This window comes from Ovis canadensis, chromosome 5 (genome assembly GCF_042477335.2).
Source record: "Ovis canadensis isolate MfBH-ARS-UI-01 breed Bighorn chromosome 5, ARS-UI_OviCan_v2, whole genome shotgun sequence".
Classification (NCBI taxonomy): Eukaryota; Metazoa; Chordata; class Mammalia; order Artiodactyla; family Bovidae; genus Ovis; species Ovis canadensis.
In genome coordinates, this window is record NC_091249.1 from 39,759,626 (window position 1) to 39,777,764 (window position 18,139).

Sequence of the window (18,139 nt, forward strand, 5' to 3'; positions counted from 1 at the left end):
AAATGAATGAGCTCCGTGGGGGTATGATTGTTATTTTCACCCTGGAAGGCAGTAAAGACCCACTGTATTTATTAAGTACTTAGAGAATGGAAAGTGAATAGTGCTATGAAAACAGAAAAATACACTCTTGCCATTAACAGTGTAATTTTTTCGTTCTGTTCTGAAGGAAAACTACCATCAGACAAAAATTTTAACATTAAGGTTAACCTCTGTATATTTGGTTGTCTGATCTTGGGTAATAATTCATTGTCCATGTAAAAGTTGCTTTTGTTTCTGTCAAACAGGTGGGATGAGGTTAAGGAACCTCACCCATTATTTTTGCAGGGACAAATATACAAAGAAATGAACAGATCACATGCTTGATTTAGGTCCTTCCCTCTGAGTGGTTGAGAGGCCTAAGGGAAGACGTCCCTCTGTGTAAGCTGATGCTCTGGGGCGTTTCTCGTTGACTGTGGAGGCTCGGCTCCCCTGGAGGCTTAGGGAGAGAACGGGCTGGTTCTCACACTGAACAAGTCCAGGTGAAGCTGGCGCTCCAGCAGGTGGGGGCTGTGTAAGATGCAGGGACCAGTGCATCCACCAAAGTCAAGGTGCATGGCAAGACGGGACAGACAGCCAGAGAAGCAAGTGCAGGAGGGGGCATGTGTTCTCCTTAGAAAACATAAGGCCTCGGAGGTCCCTTTGAAGAGGTTCAGAAGTGCTTTGCATTGAGGTAAGTAGGAAGGAAGCACAAATGAGGCCCCATTCACCACCAATTTCATGGTCCACAAGAATTTAGGATATACAACTATGAAGAAATCAAGTGATAAAGACAGCTCAGATAACTTGGTCCTGGGCTAAGTGTTAGTTCTTTCTCGTGCTTGTTTATATCTTGACGGTTTAAAAGGCTGGACACTTTTAGGGAAGCAGTGAAAAGAAACTGTGGTTTTTGTGTGTATGTGTGAGTGTGTGTAGTGAAAGGGCAGTGGTGTCCAAGAGCAGAGTAATTCCAGGGGGCATTGCTGTGGGTTTTTTTTCCTCTGTTCATACAAGGCTGTCAAAGCATTTCAGCCCCTACAAGACATTCACTTGGGAAAATGGGAGGGAAGTGATGAGGACTGCAGAGAGGTGGGCTAGGCAAGGGGACTTAGAGGTAGGGTCTGGAAGGGACCTCTCTTCCTCACCCTGGTCCTCGGCTGTTGTGAGATGACCCTGCAGCCCTGCAGTCTCTTTTGTTTGGAACGGCTGCTTTACAGTGCTGTGTTAGTTTCCACTGTACAACAAAGTGAATCAGCTATAAGCGTACATATATCCCCTCTTTTTTTGGATTATCTTTCAAGTTACCACAGTGCACTGAGTAGAGTTCTCTGTGCAATACAATAGGTCCCCATTGGTTATCTATTTTAGACATGGCGTCGGTCATGTGTATATTGAGGTCAATTCCAACCTCCCAATTCATCCTGTCCCTCCCTTTCCCTCCTTGATATCCATGCCTTTGTTATCTACATCTGTGTCTCTGTTTCTGCTTTGTAAATAAGATAATATATAACAATGTTTTCAGCTTCCACATATATGCATTAATATACAGTATTCTTCTCTCTCTGACTTACTTCCCTCTGTATTACAATCTCTGGGTCCGGGCATTGCGGTCTTAAGCACTGCCTGTTACCAAGTGACCCCCCACAGGCCAGGCACATATCTATCCCAGGGCCACAGTGTCAGGAAGGAAGCTGAGGCTCAGTGCCAAGTGGGTGCTGGCTGGCAGTTCAAACCCTAGACACCTTGATCCAAAGCCAAGGCTCTGTTCCCTCCCCTGCAATGTCCCCCAGAGCTTCCTCTGAATCCAAAGCCAAGGATGTACAAAGGTAACACAAAATACCTAGAGATTCTGACCATGTGAGAAAGAACCAGTGGGGTTTGGGGACCTTCAGCAATATGAAGCGTATGATGGAGATCCTAAAAAGCAAAAGCTGAAGAGTGTTGGTCTTTGCCCTTGCCTTGCTATTCCTCGGCTAGCTGAGTAAGTTGGGATATCCTTGTGTGTAAATGGAGGTCAGCCAGCCATGTCTCCTGGGGCTCCAACAAACACTGCAGAGAGGCCTGGGCCCCCAAGCCTGGCAGAATGCAGAGCTTGGACCCTGCCTCCTGAGAGGGCAAGATGGCAACCTCCCCATGGCCTTAGTGAAATGCAGCCCAGGAAAGCCCTGGGGAATGCTGGGGTTTAAAATAAGCCATAGCTGGCTTGATTCCAGGCTGCAGGAGGCTGGGGTCAAGACGGAGCACATCTGTGTAGCTAGTAGGGAGTTGTTTGTACAGAGGAGAGCGAGACACAACTTGGAATGAGCCCCAAATCAACTTCCTTTAATGATGGGCATTCAGTTGGATGCTGGTGGAAGATGTGTATGAACCTAATCACAAATCCAGAACTTGCAGTCCTCAGATCATCTTCAGCCCTCACTTGTAGCTGAAATGGCTTCCTCCTGTATCCTCAGACATCCTGGGCAGTGTGCCGTCCCCTTCGTACCTTCCTTGTGCTAGACAGGTAGCCATTTGGCACAGGGCACCTTGAATGTCATCTGAACCATACACTTTTACTGCTCATCTCTGAGTAATGTCACATGAACATCTCATTCTACTTTGCCTGCTCCCATCTGTTTTTCAAACTTGACATTTAAACTTTTCTGATGTGCCCTGATGGTTCACCAGCCCCCAGAACTCAACCGGGCAGCTCTGTTTCCCCACAGTTCCCCTAACTCAGCAGGGCATCCCAGACAGGACCAGTTGTTATTTACAAGTGCGATTCAGCTGTCGCTGTGTCTTTGAACACACAGGGTTGTTGCTGTGGGATTTTAATTGCCATTTTCCTCTGTGTAATTATAATAAAATGAAAAAATGGGATAGTCTCCAAAATCTGAATTAATTTCATGAGTACTTCTTGAGGGGAAAAATATGTATAAATATGATAATTGTTACTTGCCTTTAGCAGAACTAGAGAATTTTACCTGGCTGAAAATAAAATATAGTCATTTTAAATGGAAGAAAAATTAGTCTGATACTTTTTGTAGCTGAGAATCAGAATTAATAACATGGATGGGAAATGATAAATAACTCTGGATACAAGTTTCAAATAGAACACAGGGAACAAGCTATAACTCTCTGGAGCCAGCTTGCCTTATGCTGGTCTGGGCTTTTTTCTCCCCAGGGTTCATCATTGGTATTTACACATTTCTCAATAAAATGGCATAACCCCCAAATCAAACATTCCTTCATGCTTGGAAACAGGCATTTCACCTGCTTACTCCGCTCTGTAAGGTGACAATGAGCACGTAGCAGAGAAAAATGAAACGACAAAAAGAGAAGGTTTTTTTTCTTTTCTTCTTTTTAATTCACTGGGCCCCTAGTGTTTCACTCTGCAGACTTACCAAGCACCTGATGGGCATGTTTATAAAGACTTGGATGGTCACTTTATTTGGAATGACAAACTCTCCGCTCTACATAATGAGGTCAGTGAAGCATCCAGAAAAGAAATGTATAATTTGGTAGCTTGGGTCTGTAAGCACAGCCCTGCTGTGGCTATTTAAGTTTAATGAAGCAGCTACTTTGCCGCTAACATGCTCTTAGTGAATAGCCTCCTTGGCATGTTTTTGAAAACTTCAATGTTGCTGGTAATCATGTCCCAGCCATCTCCTTGGAGAGCCTTTGTGCCCTGTTCTCAGAAGAAATATGCTGCTTTTACATGTTAATGGTTTTGAAATTAGTCATTTGCTTCGTTTTCATTGGAAAGGAAGGTCAGTGTGTGATTTCTTGCCTGCCTTCATTTTCTCTGAACATACAGAATTCTAACTCAGTTCATCAGCCATGCAGTGCACTGTCTGGTTATAACATGCCTGAAAACCCAGGGAAATATTCTATCAAAGAGTGTTCCTATTCTCAGAGACTGTTCTTAGAATTCAACTCAGAGGGGAAAGTTCCTGGACAGGTCATTATTGCTATTTTTCCCCCTTTCAGTTACCAACCGACTTGTATTATCCATTCCTTGGCCTCATTAGAGGAGGACTTGCTCCATGAGTATGCAGCTCCTCGAAAAAGGCTAAGGGACACTTTAGAGACCCTTTATGAAGCAGATTTGCTCATGTAAAACTAAAGTCAGGTTTCCGAATCCTGGATCAGCTTTAACGATGCACAGCTCTGTGGGAGCAGAAAGCCATCTAGCCATGCCATAGTTCTGCACTTTCATTCCCTCAAATTTAGAGCATGGAGTGCTGTCCTCTGAATTAGCAAATACATGATTGCTAGTGTTGTTATTGTCACTGAGCATGTCCGACTCTTTGCAACTCCATGGACTGCAGCACACCAGGCTTCCTCGTCCTTCATTATCTCCTGGACTTTGCTCAAATTTATGTCCATTGAGTCAGTCATGCCATCCAACCATCTCGTCCTCTGCTGCCCCCTTCTCCTTCTGCCTTCAATCTTCCCCAGCATCAAGGGCTTTTCCAATCAAAAAGTGAGTCAGCTTTTCACATTAGGTGACCAAAGTATTGGAGCTTCAGCTCAGCAGCAGACCTTCCAATGAATATTCAGGATTGATTCCCATTAGGATTGACTGGCTTGATCTCCTTGCAGTCCAAGGGACTCTCAAAAGTCTTCTCTAGCACCACAATTTGAAATCATCAATTCTTTGGTGCTCATCCGTCTTTATGGTCCAACTTTCACATCCATACATGACTACTGGAAAAGCCATGGCTTTAACTATACAGACCTTTGTCAGCAAAGTGATGTCTCTGCTTTTTAATATGCTGTCTATGTTTGTCATAGCTTTCCTTCCAAGGAGCAAGAGTCTTTTAATTTCATGGCTGCAGTCACTGTCTGCAATGGTTTTGGAGCCTAAGAAAATAAAATCTGTCACTACTTCCACTTTTGCCCCTTCTATTTGCCATGAAGTGATGAGACCAGATGCCATGATCTTAGTTTTTTGAATGTTGAGTTTTAAGCCAGCTTTTTCACTCCCTCTTTCACCCTCATTAAGAGACTCTTCAGTTCCTCTTCACTTTTTGCCGTTAGAGTGGTCTCATCTGCATATCTGAAGCTGTCGATATTTCTCTCAGCAATCTTGATTCCAGCTTGTGATTCATCCAGCCTAGCATTTTGCATGATGTACTCTGCATATAAGTTAAATAAGCAGAGTGACAATATATAGCCTTGTCATACAGTGAACTCATGTACAAAGCCCACTCTGTTGTACGGAGCCTCATGGCTCTGCAGCCTTGGAGAGAGTCTGGGGAACACTCTAGACTATTTGGAGACCTATGCTTTCCTTTGGGAAATGAAAAGCAGGACTTGAAATGGTTAGACTCTGTACCACCAGAAACTTCATAGGAATATGCAGTAAACTCTCAAAAAATGCTTGTTTGAATGGATGAAAGAATAAGTGAATCCTTCTGTTGAAAACTCTGATTGCAGAGATGATACACAGGACCCTTCCAGGTGTATTGTGACCTGAGGAGCCTATTTTTTAAAATCTCTGGAATTATCATTAGGGTTGAATTTGGAGATCCAGGCTAGCTCTGGAATGCCCCTCCGAGCTTAGGCCTATTCAGCCCACTGCCCAGGCAGCCCACATGACCAGGTTAGTGCCAGCATACACACAGTATTATGCCCATTTACACCTTTAAATCCTGTGGATAATGTTTATACCCAAATAGAGTTGCCAACGTACCAGGTACCTCCCCAAAATAACTTTGTCATTTTACATCTGAGAAATTAAAGTTGACTTGGTACTGAAAACACAGATCTGATAGAAGCAGGCTTGAAAAAATATCTGGGAGTGGCTTCTGTTTTATTTTTCAGTGTATTTATCATGCAATAGATTAGCTAAGATAAAGGTATGCATGCATTCTAAGTTGCTTCAGTAGTGTCCAGCTCTTTGTGGCTCTATAGACCATAGCCCACCAGGCTCCTCTATCCATGAGATTCTCCAGGCAAGAATACTGGGGTAGGTTCCCATGCCCTCCTTCAGGGGATCTTCCCAACCCAGGGATAGAACCCGCATCTCTTAAGTCTTCTGCATTGACAGGTTCTTTACCACCAGCGCCACCTGGGAAGCCCAAGATAAGGGTAGCTACGGTAACAAAGATATGAATACCAAACGTAATAGCAATTTTTCATCATGGATCTTTACTAAACATTTCCATGGAAAAGTGCAACCTGTGTAGGGGGTATGGAGGTGACAGGTCTCGGGAGAATGAGAAGTTGGGTGCAAGGAAGATTCCCTTTGTACGCCCCACTGGGAGAAGACGGAGTGGTACAAGGTCAGGGCTCAAGTGTGATCTAAAGGATGCAGTGGGTACAAACTGACCAGCGATGGAGGAAGACAGTTCTAGAAAACCGAAACAAGAGGCAGCTCAGGCCAGACAGAGAACAAGAAAGAAGGTTAATGCAGTAATAACATGTAAATATGCATAGCTCCCTGTGCATGGCTCATCCAACGTGCAGAGCACGTTCACATGTCTCATCCTATTTTAGACCTCACAAATAACCAGAAGAGGTGGCTCAGGAAGTATCAATACTCTGATTTCAAATGCAAAAAATCTCAGCAAAGTCTGAGAGACTGTGCAGTTTACTCCGGTGAGTGATGAGCCAGGGCGCAGGCTTTGATGTCCTGCTTCTAAGAACAGAGCCTTTCCTGTAACTCCACGATCTTTGCGGAGGTTCAGGGGCTGTGGGGCACAAAGGCTGCAGAGGTGAGCTCGGCTCGCTTCCCTGCCCTTCCCCCATGTCCTGTGCATGCATCCTCATGATGCCAGCCGTGTTCCCATGGAAATCATTCACCTTCAGCAGCCTGTTCAGCCATGATTAGCTGCAGCCTGGTTGGGTCCACGCTTTTATGAAACTGTACTCTAGCCTTTAAAGGGGTCATAGTTTCACAGACAGTCCTTTTTATCTTCACAATTGTCTAATCAGGCTTTCATTTCTGTAGCCACTCCTTTCTTTTTTATTTGTCTCCCTCTCACACACCTATTCCCAGTCCGCCCACTGAGTGCAGCAGAATTTGGCCAGTGCCAAATCATGTTTTATTCTCTATAAGGTGTCAAACCTAACCAAGAAAGAACTCCCATCAGTGTAATTTGAGGTTTCGCATTTATATGGACACCGCTCCCTCCCAGCATTAGTGTTTTTGTCCTGAGAAATCCAGAGAGCAGAATTCTTGGGGGAATTTTCTAGGAGCAGTATTAATGTTAACAAACAAAAAAAAGGCCATCAAATGGCACTTGACATTTTTCAGGAAAATCAGTGGAAGACCAGTGCTACGCTACAGACCCTGGCTAGGCTACAGCCTGACTATTTTTAGCATCCTCAGCAAGAGCCTGCTGTTCTCCTAAGTGGCTCTGGAAGAGACAGGGCAAACCAGTGGGCCATTTGTCACTGCCCCAGGTGCAAACGTGCATGCCAACTGATGCCCATGGCCTGCGAGAACCACTCCTGCCCCATGCCTTGATCTCAGCCTCAGGGCTTCTTTTTTACTGAGGCTGGGGAGACATGCTCCCCTCTCTCTTCTTCCACCTGATTAGACTCCCTCTTCTGGGGCTGGCGCCCACTCAGCCCTTCCCACCAAGGTCAAGGTGCCCATCCTCCATGTAATCCCTCCCGCCACATTTTCAATTCAAGACAGTCTTTCAGGAGCGTGGGGACTCACCTCTGGCACACTGGACTTAGTACGTCAGGATTATTCTGGTGTGTGGTGGTCAGCGGATGTGCTGGTGTGTTCTTCAGTGAGTGTTGGACGCGAGTATCATTTCAATCAGGTGCTAAGATGGGTGCAGAGCATGAGGGAAAGAGCCAGGGCTTGCTTGCAGGAGAAGGCAAAGTAGAGGAGGAATCTTTTTCCTTTATGCCCAGTTCAGTGCCTGGTGCTCTCTGTGAAAGGAATAAACTGATCAGCTGGTGGGTAATAGCTCTGTTGCCTTTGAGAAGGCAAGTGAAATGAAGTAAAATTATACTTCTAAGGAACTCTACTTCCAGAACTGTTTTAAGGGCAATTTTATTGCAGATTTAGGTCATACATTTAGAACTACTACCTGTGTGTGTGTGTGTGTGTGTGTGTGTGTGTGCAGTCGCTCAGTTGTGTCTGACTCTTTGTGACACCATGGACTGTAGCCCACCAGGCTCCTCTGTCCAAGGGATTCTCCAGACAAGAATACTGGAGTGGGTAGCCATTTCCTTCTCCAGGGGATCTTCCAGACCAACGGGATCAAAGTGCGTCTCTTGCGTCTCCTGCCTTGGCAGGCAGGTTCTTTACCAACTGCGCCACCTGGGAAGCCCTCAGCGAGGGCTTAGTCTTAAGTTTATAAGTGAATGAACCTGGGGGCCTCCTGTGCCTAAGAGGCAGTCCCCTCATGAAGGGCAGCCTCCTCGCCGGCCGGCGGGGCCTCTTTTTCTCACCCTGCAGCCCTTCTCCTCCTCCTTGCAGCTCCATGGAATGGAGGGAGGGGGTGCCTGGGCCTCCGAGTTGGAGTTATGCAAAACCCGTAAATAGACTCTCGGAGCGCACCCAGACATAATGATTTTGTGCGGCAAGAAGGTCACCGTGTCTGCTTTTCCTGCCAACACACCCCTGGCTCTTAATCTATGGCTGCCTTGTGAAGCAAGAGAGCTGTGCCAGGAAGTTACACTTTGTGACTGTCAGGCACTATGAGAATTTAAAATCATGTCAGTGGGGTTTTATCAGAGCAGGCCAAGGGAAGAGGGGTTAGACATAGTTTTCAAAGCTGACCTTTGAACATCCTTTTTGTTCTGTGGTCTGAAAACTTTGGGGAAAAAAAAAAAGATAAAGCTATCTGACCCCAGTTACAAATCAGCTCCACCCTGCCAATCCTGCCAAAACTTAAAAGGCTATCCACCCAAAAAGTTTACTGTGGTTATTCAAGTGGTGGCATTTTGAGTGAGTTTTATTTTCTTTGTGCTTTTCTGTACTTTCTTTAACATATATTTCTTGATTTTGTAATGTGAGAAAAAATAAAAGAGGCAAATCCTTTTTAACAAGCACCACTATACTAGCTGATCAGCTCATTGGGTTTTTTGAATGCTTGGTACCTGGGGGTTGAGAAGGCCGGAGGGTCCTGGTAGCAGGAGTCCTGCCATCGCCTCACATCAGGCCTCAGACCATGGCTGGTGTCCACGGCCCCGGCCCCATTGCCAGTTTTCAAAGGGCTCCTGGGAGAGGCCAGACCGCAGACCCCGAGAGGACTAGAGGCAGCCAAGGAGGACAGGAAGGGGAGGCCAGCCAGGCTCCTCGGCAGGAAGGAGGGGATTCCATTCCCATCCGCTGGTCAGGGCTGCGGATATGTGCTTGTCAGCAGTGACCGCAGCAGCTCAAGTTCATCTGAAAACCCGGCATTCTCCTCCTGAGAATGTCCAGTGGATGGACATTGCTCTGGAAGTTGGGCAGAGTCTATTTTCCAGACCTGTAGGGGTCAAGTAAAATGTAGTAAATAGAGACAAATATCTAGTAGAAAATAACCCTTTGAGGAATTCCAAAAATCCTCTTAGGGTTGGGAGGCAGATTTATTTACACTTGAGGCCTTGACCACCCAGACCACTAATTGACAGGAGCTTAGTCTGTCTACCAGCCCTGCCACTGTCCACTGAGTCCTGGCTGTGCCGGGCTCAGAAGCTCGAGGTGAGCAGGCTGGGCGGAGACGGTATGTATGGACTGTGAAACTGTGTCCTCTCAACATTAGACATAAAAAACTGCCTCCTGCGAGTTTCTCTTAAGGCCTCTATTTCTTACACATCACATGCAAATCTATTATTGGATGCAGTGGAGTTCCTTACTCCACTGGGTCTGAATGCTTTGAATTTGAGGTCAAGTTCAAGCCTACACTGCACAAATTGGAAACAGAATTTCTTGCAGTCTATGTGACAGGCCATGTGTCAGCGAGGTAAGGTCCTTATTAAGAATGGATTATTCGTAACAAGTGGTAGAGACCTCATTCACCTATGTGTTCACCTCTGAGAAGGCAGTGTCCCTAGATTTTAAATGGTACACAAAAAGAACCAAAAGCTTAGTACTAATGTATTTATTGTAATGTCCATTAAAAAATATATATAGGGACTTGCCTGGAGGTCTAGTGATTAAGACTTTGCCTTCCAATGCAGGGGGTACAGTTTCAATCCCTGGTCCAGGAGCTATGATCCCACATGTCTCACCACCAAAATACTGAAACATATTATAGCAATATTGCAGCAAATTCAACAAAGACTTTACAAATGGCCCACATCCAAAAAAATAAACATCTTTAAAAGAAAATTGGTATAACAAGCTCATCAAACTTATCATTTCATGAATAACTTTAAGACAAGGCTAAAATAGGTTAACTTTTTAAAGCAAGCTAATTTTCAAGACACATTAAGTAGATAATTTTGTTATGGAACACAGATACGGGAAAAGTCAGAAAGGTGGTTCATTAACTGAGTGATTCACGTTTGGCAAATATTGCCCAGGAAGGTGCTATTTGGCCGAATTCACATGGTTTTGGGTTTTTTTCCCTCCTTTCTTTTTGCCTTTTTTCACTCTCTCTCTTTTTAATCTTAGCATCTCAGAATGAAGCTGCATAGAGGATAAATTGCTTCCAAGAAAAAAAATAGTTGCAAACGGTTTTAATAATGGTTCTAGTAACTCTGAGAGAGTGTCAACAAAGACTTATTGCTTCTCTGGCCCAGAGCGGGAGAACTGCTTATCTTCTCTTCAGATCTGGCTGCAGGGCCCACCATGCCCTCCCCTCTCCGATCCTCGGTGTTTACATACACTGACACGCTCACTGTCCTGTTCATAACCATATCTACGGGTTCTCACGGGCTGAGTGTGTGCGTGAGCTTTGCAAATGGTTGCAAGACAAAGTACCACCTGTTATTTCTATTAAATCATGACATGATGATGGTGGCCATAATTCTCCGTTTTCTATTAAGTACCCTGCCCAAGTAAACTGTTTTCTGATCTCTCTTAGATGGAAATCCTGTATGAATGTGGAAGCCATTAGCAGAGTAATTGCTGTCTGTTACCATGACAACCAGCCGCTGCAGTCACCTGCCCGAAGTGCTGCCAGACTGCACCGGCTCTGCTGCGCCCGTGGTGAAGACCGTGGAGGACTGTGGCAGCCTGGTGAATGGGCAGCCGCAGTATGTCATGCAAGTTTCCGCTAAGGACGGGCAGCTGCTGTCAACAGTAGTGCGGACCCTTGCCACGCAGAGGTAGTACCACCATTGAAATCAATGAATCTGTAATTGATCCCGAGTGCTTTCTGTCAGATGTGAAATGCCAAAGGGAATGTAATTAGTGCTCAGGTCTTTGTGTCAGGTGAGAGGAGGTACTGGAGAGAGGAAAAAAAAAAAAAAAACTACACAAGTTCTGTTATTGCTGTTTCTATAGCAATGGGGTAAAAAGCTAAAACTCACACTGTGGAGTTTTCTGCTTAAAGTCACACTCGCAGAGAGCCAGGCAGGGAAGGATCCCACAAGGCACAGGGTCACTTGCTTAACATTTGTTATTTTGACCTTGCAACAGTAATTACTTTCTTGTCAACTTCAGGTACTAACAAAGGTAGCCCCCTTTGTTAGGATAGAACCAAGAAGGCCTCTGGTTTCAGGTGCCTGAGCCAAAGTGATTGGATACGTGGGTAAAACTTTTGAAGTGACGTTCTGGTGTGCAGGCTAGCACCCCGTGATGGGGGCCCATTCAGCGCAGCTTCCTGGGGGTTCCTCGGGCACATCCCCATTTGGGGGCTTCTTCTGCTGCCTCCTTCTTTGCCCTCCACATGCCCTCTCCACGATCCTTGATACACACTCCGCCCTGTGAAGTACTATCACAGCTCGTCTCCCCTGAGTGATGAGCTGAGCCAGACTGAAGGCTTTGAGCAGCCCAGACATGGTTTATCCAGGCCAGCCCTGTGTCCTCGGAGGTCTCCTCTGGTGCTCTTGCCACCCACTGGCAAGTGGAGAGCCACAGGCTGCCTGGCCACTAAGTGCTCCTCGGCTTCTCCATTTATTTCAGAATGAGTAAGTGGGACCTGACTTATGACTGTGAAATGTATTTCAATAGTAGACATGCCCTGTGATTTCACTGCTGACACGTCTGACCCTGAAACTTCGGGTCAGTCACTCAGAGCTCGACTGCTTACCTTGGTCTGAGCAGTTCAGCCAACTCCTCCAGTGCAGATACAGGCTCATCAACCCCTACGTGCAACAGGACCCCTGGTGATACCAGAGCACTCTCTGTGCCACCCCGAACCCCCTGGCCCCACGTGTGCTGGCCGCCAGACATGGGGTCGCCCGCCCACACATGTTATAAACATTATCCATGTGCCTTTGACTGTCAGTCTGTGTGGCCTTCACAAAGGGAAGAAATTTAAAACAAAAAAAAAGTCAATATATATTTTTCTACCTCTGGGAAAACTTGTAACAGTTGGTTAGGACTCAGAATACAAGGAGGCAGTGAGTGTGAGTGCTCGGCCGTGAGCGGAGACAGACAGTTATCTGTCTGCACGCGCTCCTGTCGCCCTCGAGCCGTCAAACACCCCATCTGATCAGGAAGCACGGGCTGCAGAGCTGAAACGACCGAGACCTGGGAGCCAGCGTGTGTGTGTGTGTGTGCGTGTGTGTATCAGGCATTTTCACATGTTCTCCTACCATATGGTAGTGTAAACCAGAACTTTTACAATTGTATAAGCATTTTGGTTCAGTGTGAACGATGGAGGCCAGGAATAATGAGAGAAAAAAGTCAACTCTTTAAACTTTCTTTTCCCACCCCTGAGCATGTGGGGCTCCTTTTGGCAAGTGGGAAGGAGTCTCCTTTCCTCTTTTACTCCCCTTTTAGCCTTCACTCAGTCCCAGGATCATCCCCAGAAAAGCCTTTGGGAAAGAGCAGTGTTTTCGTGGCTGTTTCCACAAAGATGGAGCCAGAGAGAGTGGGGTTAGCATAAGCCTGGGTCACTGTAGGGGACAGGAAGAAGTAGGGAAAGGTGGGTAAAGAGTCTGGTCCTTGGGTTTGCACATACAGTGATGACGTTTAAAAATCTAATACCCTGTAAGGACCTCTAACAATATAAAAAGACATTGATCAGAGGCAGATAGCCCTCCAGTATCCATTGAGAACTGAGGCCATCTTATTGGAGCTTTCCCTTGGCCTTTGACATACGTGGTGAGGGCCATGTCATTTGATTTTCCCTGACCTGAGTTTTTCTACAAGTGAAAATAGTGAGCATTAACTAGGCACTTAGTACCTGCTGGTCCCTCATCTAAGCTTGTGGCCTGGATTACACTTTCTTATCCTCACAGTCACCATATGAGGACAGTACCCTGCTTTGTGCCCATTTTAGAGATGAGGAAGCTAAAGTCCAGAGAGAAGACATTATTTGCCCAAAGTGAGCCAGCTCATGTGCAGCAGAGCTGGGGCTTGAGCCCAAGTGGCATGACTCCAGAGCCTGCCTCACTAACCACAACACCATGAGTCCTCACAGGGGTGATGTTTCCAAGTTAAAGGCCGAGCCCTGGACTGAGGCCACCTTGGTAGGACATACCTTTACCGGCTTTCAGCTGAGTGTCCTCAGCAGCCCGAAGTGCAACATAGGAAAGCTCCAGCTCTGTGCTCCGGCTCAGGCTGCAGTTCTGTGTGGCGGCTTCAGGGTCGGCTGCCCATCTGTTTTCCTCCTCTCACTCTCCCATCCCACTAAAAAGAGAAAGGCAAAGAACCTCTGGGTATTCAAAAGTGTCCTGGCCTGGTTCAAAAGACTCAGTTTGTCTAGAAACTATAATCGGTGCTGTTTGCAAACAATTTCTTACTAGCAAAGGATGATTTTTATTTTTCAATTGATAGTTTGCCTGAACTACATCAACGTCCAAGGCAAAATTAACACATTGCTCCTTTTCCCTCACTATGTCCCTGGGTCCGCCTACTCTGGTATTAGCCACCCCCTAGTTCATTGTTTTGACAAAAGTAGATGCCCAAGGACCCTGGCCCCCATGGCCGAATGCCAGTGTAGATATTGGGTTTTAAAGCAGATGTATGTTCTGAGCAGCTGCCGCGGGGGAGGGTCCGAAGGCCCCAGAGCTGGAGGACCATGGCGTGGCGGTGGTTACCAGCCCGTGACCAGCAGGTGCCCCTCCTTCTCTTGCAGTCCCTTCAATGACCGGCCGATGTGCAGGATCTGCCACGAGGGCAGCAGTCAAGAGGACTTGCTCTCTCCATGTGAATGTACAGGGACCTTGGGGACAATTCATCGGAGCTGCCTGGAACACTGGCTGTCGTCCTCAAACACCAGCTACTGTGAACTCTGCCACTTCAGGTTTGCAGTCGAGCGCAAACCCAGGCCGTTAGTGGAGGTCAGTAATTGGGGCACGTCTTGAAAACTTAGCTCTAATGAGCAAATGATGTCTGCTTTTATGCCCAGCTCACAGACCCTGTGCCGCTTCACTGAAGCATAGTAATAGCTGTGTGTGTGTGTGTGCGCACGCGTGTGTGTGTGTGTGACATGAGACAGAGCCAGCACTCGGGAGCCAATGGCAGAAAGGTGACCTCTATGAAGTGGAGATGAGAGAGAAGAAGAAATCAGTGTGAGGAGATAGGGGACGTTTTAGAGACTTGATCTCCATTTTTCCATGCCTGTGACACGGAGCAAACAGATCAAACACTGTTCTCTTTGCACACCATTGCTCACCTTGAAGCAACAGATAAATGGGATTTGGGTTGCCTAGTCTGAGAAATCTTTGTAGAAAAGTATAACTGCATGTGTGTTCAGCCACTTCAGTTGTATCCAACTCTTTGTGACCCTGTGGACTGTAACCTGCCAGGCTCCTTGTACATAGGATTCCCCAGGCAAGAATACTGGAGTGGGGTGTAGTATAACGCACAAAGACCTACATTTGGGGGTTTGACTAGTTCTACACCTTAGGTAAGTGACTTCACCTCTTGGAGTTACTATGAGGGGTAAATGAATTAATATCTATAAAACATTCATAATATTAGGTATATATGCAAGAGTTTGAATTTTTAAAAATCTCTCCTAGGAAATGACACGCAAGCTTTTTTCAGCTAATAACCTAGTATTGATATCTCTTTTCTTAAAAGTGATGCTGCCAACCCAGCCATTAAAATGGCAGGACATTATCTTTCCTATTTTAGGAGCCACGTGATTCTTCTTTAGACCCAGGGTCCGGTCATGTATGGCTGTTCAGTTGCTAAATTGTGTCCGGTTCTTTGCCACCCCATGGACTGCAGCATGCCAGGCTTCGCTTCCTCCCCTGTCTCCCAGAGTTTGCTCAAATTCATGTCTGTTGAGTCAGTGATGCTACCTGTCTCATCCTCTGCTGCCTCCTTCTTTTACCTTCAATCTTTCTCCACATCAGTGTCTTTTCCACTGAGTTACCTCTTCATATCAGGTGGCCAAGGTATTGGAGCTTCAGCTTCAGCATCAGTCCTTCCAGTGAATATTCAGGGTTGATTTCTTTTAGGATGGACTGGTTTGATCTTGTAGTCTAAGGGACTCTCAAGAGTCTTCTTCAGCACCACAATTCAAAAGCATCAATTCTTTGGTGCTCAGCCTTCTTTGTGGTCCAACTCTCACATCCATACATGACTACTGGACAAACTATAGCTTTGATTATACAGACCTTTGTCAGCAAAGAGGTATCTCTGCTTTTTAATATGCTGCCTGGGTTCGTCACAGTTTTCCTTCCAAGGAGCAAGTGTCTTTGTATTAACTGGAGAAACTGGAAAAAAATTATTAAGTTATCTTTGCCTTCTCTCCTACTCCCCAGCTGCCAGCCAATCAAAAATTGCATATTGGCAACAATAAATATTCTAATACACTTGAACCAGAGCTAGCTGGAAGAGGCCAAGACATTGTGCCTATAATCCAGTTGGGCTGATAACCTCATTTCAGCTGACTCAGTGGAACTTTGACACTAAACTAAAGCTAGAAATCAAGAAGCCCTTCTTGGAGGCTATTTAAAACAGCATGTTAGCTTGTTGGCACTAAGGTTCTAGAGCGCTCTGCTTATACATTCTCTTGGTTCTGACCTTGAAAATCTAATCAGGACCCATAACTGGGGGCTGTTTTAGCTGTGACCTCCTTGCCAAATGGCACAAAATTTATTTGACTTGCCCCAATAAACTCAATACTCCTTTTTAAGATTCTAGATCAAGTGACCTCTTAATTTAGGTGTCTTGCTGTTTGACATCTACTTCCAGAAATTCATTTCTGTAGAGTGCCATGAGGATTTAGCTCACTACCACCTTCCTTGAGATTTTCATTTCAGAACTTCTCTGCAGAGGAGGAAATATAATTAAGTAATAAACAAAGGAGGCGAAGATTTTCAAGCCCAATGGCCAAAGTTAAAAAGAAGCCTATTTCTCCTTTCCAGAAACTTTGTGGAACCTCCCCAGCTTGATATTGCAGCTCTTTCCAGGGCAGCTGGCTTCCCAAAGAAAGAAAACCTTGCTTTGAAATGGGCTGTATCCAGTGGTCTTTTTTTTAAACTGGTCTTTCCCCAGTAGAGAAGACTTTTTACTTGGCAAAAACCCCAGTATGTGTATGCATAATAGCTAACAAAGGCTGGGGTTGGGGGTGCATGCATGTCAGATAACACACATGTGTCAGGTCACGCAGTGAACCCTTGCAGTCTCAGAGAGGCACATGTACCCCCACACAGAGGTTTCTTCAGAGCCACGGGTGTCAGGCTGTAGATGGACTCCAGGATCTCAGACCACTGTCATTAAACAAGGAAACAGGGCAAAAGACCTTGAGAATGTGTGAGGTGCTCTGCACAATTTAGGGCCTCGCCTACAAAAACTTCACCCAAACGGTCACTGGTGGTGACATTTCCATTGCACAAATGGAATGTGACATTTTTCAGAGTTAATGATGATTGAACAAGTTGAAAGTGAAAGGCAGGCCTTCTCAAGCTGGGGGAGGCTGGCCGTTTGATCATCCGATGGCGAGATGAACTTGCTGTTTGACCACAAGCAATAAAAAGAAGTTGTCTTTGGTTTCTCAGCTGGAGGACAAATGAGAACCAGGTGCAGGCGGATTTTTAAACAAATGACATTACTAATTGACTTTTCTCCTCTTACCAAAGGGCAGGTTTATTCACAGTGAGCGTTGCTTCTCAATATGTTTACTTCAAGATGAAAATGAATCTTTTCAGCAAATCAGCAAAACCTGCCTATTTGGGTTTAAGCATTAGGAGTATTGTTACTTTATCATTTTCCCTCTTTAATTGCTTTAATCATTACTTTATTTACCAGTTGGTTCTGCCTTCTCATTAAAGCAAGAAAATTCCGTAACATTTCATTTCAAAATCAATGTGATAGTAACAACTCCCATTGCTAGAGGAAGCGGTTTAAAAAGCCATTTATAAATTTTATTTGTCAGCATCCAGACATTACATCAGTTGGAATTGCTTAACTCCACAGACTCCCATTCTTTAGTAAACTCTCAGTCCTTCATCCACCGTAAGCCTTCATCTTCCTCAATCCCATTCTGAAGATACTTCCTCGCCTGTTGTTTCTTACATTCTCTGCAGCCAGCAACTGGATGTTCATTTTTAACAGATCAGGAACCCAAAGCTATCTTCTACACAGGCTGCTACATAAAGTCTTTCTTCCCTCTCCTTGCAAAGAATGAGTTTCTACTCAAAATGGCCAAGTCAATAGACTGATTATTAATAGCAACTCCAAACTGGGCATCACTTCTCCACTTTCCACTGACCATCTGGGTGACATACCTGTTTCTCTGAGCTGCAGTGTGGAGGGTGAACTGCAGATTCTCCGTGATCTCTTTGGTCTCCAAAAGGCTCAAATTCTTGTGCAAAAACAACAACAACAACAACAACAACAACAAAACATTCTACACTTAAAATGAGCCCATTGTAAGGTGAGTAAATTATACTGTGTTGGCCAAAAAGTCCATGCCGATTTTTCTATATGGTGTCACAGGAAAACCCAAATAAACTTTTTGGCCAACCCAGGGCTTCAGTAAGTTGCTGTGTGTATCTACTTACCTACCTACCTACATGGGGAGACTAATTCTTTTAGTCTTTTTAATTCATTTTCAGTTTTATACCCTAAATATTTTCTTGGTGCTAAGTAAGCTAGCATAACGAGGTAGTTTCA

General features: G+C 45.4%; 2 protein-coding genes across 2 annotated transcripts in view; one reads left to right on the top strand and one right to left on the bottom strand.

Annotated features, from left to right (window-relative positions):
* The window catches only part of LOC138441134 (large ribosomal subunit protein uL16-like), a 790,661-nt gene that overhangs the window by 111,512 nt on the left and 661,010 nt on the right, over nucleotides 1–18,139 (bottom strand). The window lies entirely within an intron of this gene.
* Nucleotides 1–18,139, top strand: part of MARCHF3 (membrane associated ring-CH-type finger 3) — a 154,271-nt gene that overhangs the window by 103,124 nt on the left and 33,008 nt on the right. The window contains exons 2-3 of the mRNA XM_069591647.1: nucleotides 10,980–11,223; nucleotides 14,145–14,349. Coding sequence (XP_069447748.1) covers nucleotides 11,036–11,223; nucleotides 14,145–14,349 — 393 coding nt within the window. The 5' untranslated portion in view covers nucleotides 10,980–11,035. The remainder of the gene's footprint in view (nucleotides 1–10,979; nucleotides 11,224–14,144; nucleotides 14,350–18,139) is intronic.